This window comes from Trachemys scripta, chromosome 8 (assembly GCF_013100865.1).
Source record: "Trachemys scripta elegans isolate TJP31775 chromosome 8, CAS_Tse_1.0, whole genome shotgun sequence".
NCBI lineage: Eukaryota > Metazoa > Chordata > Testudines > Emydidae > Trachemys > Trachemys scripta.
This window is the reverse complement of record NC_048305.1, coordinates 14510895-14515968: the sequence shown is the minus strand read 5'-3', so window position 1 is coordinate 14515968 and position 5074 is coordinate 14510895. Positions and strand designations below refer to the sequence as shown.

At 50.0% G+C, this 5074-nt stretch overlaps 1 protein-coding gene across 1 annotated transcript in view; it reads right to left on the bottom strand.

Moving 5' to 3' along the window:
• Window positions 1–2446, bottom strand: part of SLC22A4 (solute carrier family 22 member 4) — a 69879-nt gene extending 67433 nt beyond the window's left edge. Inside the window, exon 1 of the mRNA XM_034779760.1 lies at window positions 1904–2446. Coding sequence (XP_034635651.1) covers window positions 1904–2296 — 393 coding nt within the window. The 5' untranslated portion in view covers window positions 2297–2446. The remainder of the gene's footprint in view (window positions 1–1903) is intronic.
• Between the last annotated feature and the right edge of the window lie 2628 nt (window positions 2447–5074).

The window sequence follows — 5074 nt, the reverse complement described above, 5'->3', positions numbered from 1 at the left end:
GATAGGGGGCAGGGGCTGGGCCACACCTGGCTGTTTGGGGAGGCACAACCTCCCCTAACCAGCCCTCCATACAATTTCGGAAACCCGATGTGGCCCTCAGGCCAAAAAGTTTGCCCGCCCCGATGTAAAGCCATATAGAAATCAAAGACTGGGTCTTATTCATAAACATAATGGGTACAAATTTTTGAGGCAAGTGTGATTTTCAAGTTGATAGGGTTTCTTTAAGAACCTACAACACCTACTAGCATGACTCTCCATAGCCCACTCCATGTCATCCTCATATCATGGTAGCTCCAAAGTATAGTCTGCTAAAGTGGATTAAAACATGAGAGCCAACATAAACTTCTTTCATCTACACTAGAAGCTCTGAATATTCCATTCCTAGCTGCTTTTTGTTTTCCACGAAAAAACAATTTATGACAATCCATAGGAAAAATATCCAGTTGGTCTGTGGGTTTCATAAGGTTTCTCAAGAACCAATGTCATAAGACTTGTTTATGAGTCATAGTGTTCAGTAAACAATGAAATGAAATCCTGGCCCTACTGAAGCCATTAGCAAAAGTATCATTGACTTCAGCGGGAACAGGATTTCACCCTAGATTTCTGTTTTATCTTCTGAAGTTTAAGGCAGCGAAAGGAGTGATCTGAATAACAACACAACCAATAATATCAAGAAATTAAAACACTTGCTAGGCTTCCAGAGTAAAGTGGCTGGAGGAAGGGAAAGAGGACAATTAAAATGCTTTCACAGCATTTCACTCTGGACTAATAATAAGACTGAATAATCAGAAGAAGCCTCCAGAATCGCCTGTTCCAAGAAACAATTGCTTGTGGCGTCGAGATTATTATATTATTTTTTATTCCAAACCAAGTCCTGATGAGATCTTCAAAACAGTCTGTGTTTGGGTAACTGAAGACCATTATGTCTGGCTTTACTCTAGACTGTAATCTCATAAAACCCAATTTTAGCTCCAAACTAATATTTTGGGACCAAGTTATAAAATCCTGGGGAGGAAGAAGAAAACTTTTTTTTTTTAAATTAAAACACCCCTTGAATGACACCTTTAACTATCGACAAGGAGTCCTGTGGCACCTTATAGACTAACAGACGTCTGACGAAGTGGGTATTCACCCACGAAAGCTTATGCTCCAATACGTCTACTAGTCTATAAGGTGCCACAGGACTCCTTGTCGTTTTTTACAGATCCAGACTAACACGGCTACCCCTCTGATACTTGACACCTTTAACTATTGCAACGCTAGGATGCTACACAACACGGCTCACGCTCCTTCTGTTGTAGACCAAAACACTAGGGCGTGCATTTTAATTGAAATAAAAGGCATGAAAATGTCAATCAACAGTGATCAGTGACTACAGACCACAAATCAGCAGAGTGCCGGGGGAAGGAAGGAAGTTGGCAGCAGTTTGCACGCTGCGGATCTCTGTGCCGGCCCCTAGCAACTTCCCTGGCGTGACCACTATTGCTTTGTAGTGCTGCCGCGCGCGCGCGTGTGTGTGTGTGTGTTTCTCCCTCCCACAGTCTGCACGTGTCCAAGGCCGCGTGGAAGGGCAGGAGACCGCTTGCACCAGATTTTAAACTCACCGCTAAAAACAATGGCGCTGCGAGGCGCAACCCCATGGATGCTGAAACCCGTTTTACTGCAGGCCGGCGGCGGCAGAGCTAAGGCGCAGGGATGAGATCGCACCCCGGCCAAGCCAGCCTGGGAGAGACCCGGCCGGAAAGGCAGGCAGGGCTGCGGGGCAGGAGAGCGGATGCAGAGCGGCACATCAGCTGCCTTAGGCAAGCGCGTTACACAACATGGGTGGGCACAGGGCCGGCCGCCCACCTCCCCTGCTCCAGCACCCACATCCCCGCCTGGCCAGCCCCCCGCCCGGGCGCACCTCGGTGACGATGGTGGAGAGGTAGAGCTCCCGGCTGTACTCCCAGCCGTCCAGGCACTTCTCCTGCTCCAGCTGACTCAGATCCACATCCCTGCCGGGCTGCAGCCCCAGCGCGGAGAAATTGGCCAGCGACTCCAGGCGGTAGCGGCGGCACCTGCTGGGCCCCTCCCGGCCGCCCTGCACCTCGCGGGGGATGCTGGCGTTGAGCCACTCGCGGCTCAGGTTGGCGCCGGCGGGCACCCGGCAGCGGTGCTCGGGGGTGCCGGCCAGGAAGACGGCGGACATGCCGTTGAAGCCATTGGGGACGATGCTGGCGCTGAGCAGGAAGAAGATGAGGCGCTGGAAGGGGCCCCACTCGCCCAGGAAGGAGATCAGCTCGTCGTAATCCCGCATGCCGGCAGCGGGCGCGGGCAGAGCGGCCCCCGGCAGCTCCGCTCACTGCACGCACGGCACCGTCTGGACATCAGGCGCGGCGCCCTCCGCACCCGGCTTCGCCTGTCACCTCTGCGGAGGTGGGGTCTGCCCGGCTGGCTCCTCCTCTCCCGTACGGCCGCGGCTTGGGCACCGCCTCGGCTTAGATAACCCTCTGCCCGGAGCCATCGCCCTCCCGCTGCTTCGCCCGACCCCCGCGCAGCAAGGCTGGGCCCCTCCACGTGGGCGCTTTCTCCTCCTCCTGTGTCCGCCGGCCCGGCCCCAGGGCAGGGACAGGGGGGAAGCCAAGCACGGGGTGCTGGAGAGGCAGCTGGGGTGGGGGGTAGGGTGACCAGATGTCCTGATTTTATAGGGACAGTCCTGATTGGTGGGTCTTTTTCTTACATAAGCTCCTATTACCCCCATCCCCTGTCCTGATTTTTCACACTTGCTGTCTGGTCACCCTAGGTGGGGGACCCCTCTAAGGCAGGCAGCGGGGGAGGCCTTTAGGCAGCGCTTAATTTGTGCCCGGGCTAAGCCCCAGCACCTTGAGGTTTGGCAGTTCCTAGCCCCAGCACCTCTGGGCATGCTGCTTCGGTTATGGGGACAGTAAAAAAGTTGCTTGAGCTGCCCCACTTTTTTCATTAGAAATTAAACCCTGCCTCTAGGGCAGGCAGGGTGGGAGCTGCAGGGAGTGGGAGTGAAGGGAGTCCTCTAGGGCAGGCTGGGGGGAGCTGCAGCGAAGTGGAGACACCACTAGGGTAGGGGAAGGGGTGGGCCTTGGGTAGTAAGGGGATCCCATGGTATCTGTACTTCCACTTCCCCCAGGACACGGGGTTGATGCTGTCTTCCAGCTGCTGCATTGCAAAGGCAACAAAACTGCTCCTCTGAGGTACTTTGGGAGGCAGGACTTAGTGGGAGCCTCCTTACAGCTCGGCCAGAAGTAGGCTGAACCCCCCTCCTGCAGCTGCAGACGATGCTGATGCCCCTGCACAGATTGTCTTGGTTTCACAAGGCTGCCTCCTGGAGAACAAGACAGGGTCCCTCCATTTGGATTCACTTTAAGGCTGTTTCTAAAGCCTCTCCATTGTAGGGGGATTTGCCGTTTGCCATTCAGTGATATCTTTAAAAGCTCCCTTGGAGTTGTTTATGAAAACTCAAATCGTTCAGATTGTCACAGCAAGATATCAAAGGTGTATAGGAGACTCTCTCTTTCTCTCTACCTCCCATAAGGCCAGGAAGAGAAAGTGAAGCTGGAAGTGCTGGTCTGGCAGGCAGTAGCAATAGCCGCAAACAGTACTGGAGATCTGTGAGAGCTTTGAGAGAGAGCTTAGATTTCATTTCCCCTTAAATAGATTAAAAAAATCTGTGCTGAATTTTTATAAGGTCAGTGGCTGTTTTTATTTATAGTGCTTTTCACTTACATAGCCCTGGGCCTCTGATCTCAGCTCTCTCTGCAAACATCCCTTTAATTTAGCTTTGCAACCACCTCTACATCCCCTTATCCTCATCCTTACTTTACAGATGCCACAAACTCAGCCCAGTTGCATCTCCTGCTCCTTTGCCTTAACCAGAAGGAGATCCTTTCTGCCCTTGTCAAGGACCTAGCCCCTCTGCAGCACCTCTATGGGATAGATGGGGTAATATACTCTCTGAAGGGCAGAATCTCATCATCCAGGTTGGGGTGGTTAGCCTCTCTGTCCATAGAATGGGAACTCTGAGCTCTGGCTGAGTTCCTTGAGCTTGCTCCATTAGGGTTCAGAGGAAACAAAGGCAGAAAATACTTTAATAATGGGGGATTTCAACTATCCTCATATTGACTGGACACATGTCACCTCAGGATGGGATGCAGAAATAAAATTTCTAAACACCATTAATGACTTCTTGGAGCAGCCTGTCCTGAAACCCATACGGGAAGCAATTCCTGATTTAGTCCTAGGTGGAACACAGGCTCTGGTCCAAGAGCTGAAGATAGATAAACTGCACAGTACAAGCGACCCTATTGTAATTAAATTTAACATTCTTCTGGAGGGGAAATGCCAAAGAAACCCACCACAGTAGCATTTAACTTCAAAGGGGAACTACACTAAAATGAGGAAGCTAATTAAAAAGAACAGTCGCAAAGGTGAAATACTTGCAAAATGCATGGAGAGTATTTAAAACACCATAATAGAGGCTCAAACTAAATGTATACATCAAATCAAAAAAACATTAAGAGGACCAAAAATGCCACCAGGGCTAAACAGAGTAAAAGAGACTTTTAAAAAAGTTAGAAGCTGTGACCGGGATCCTAGTGGGGAGTCAGCTGTGGTCACTCAATTAGGGTGAACTGCAAAGAATGTGGCAGACAATCCCCAAAAAGCTGGTGGCTATTCCAATACTTAGATTTACCAAGCCAACATAAAACAGCTTCTTTATTACCTTACTGGTTACTCAGAAGTCCAAACAACATGGTTCCCTTAAAGTGATCCAGCCTTAGGCCTCTATCCAGCTACCCACGTCAAATATGAAAATTTCTGTTATACAAAAGAAAAGGTTCCACCAATCCCAAAGGATCAGACACATTACCTCCCAGGTTAATGAATGTTTCAGATCTTACCCAAATACACGCTACAGCCCATTCTTATTAACTAAACTAAACTTTATTAAAAAACAAAAGAGAGAGAGTATGGTTAAAAGATCAATATATATGCAGACATGAGTTTGATTCATTGAGGTTCAGATTCATAGCAGAGATGGTGAGCTTTGTAGTTGTAAAGA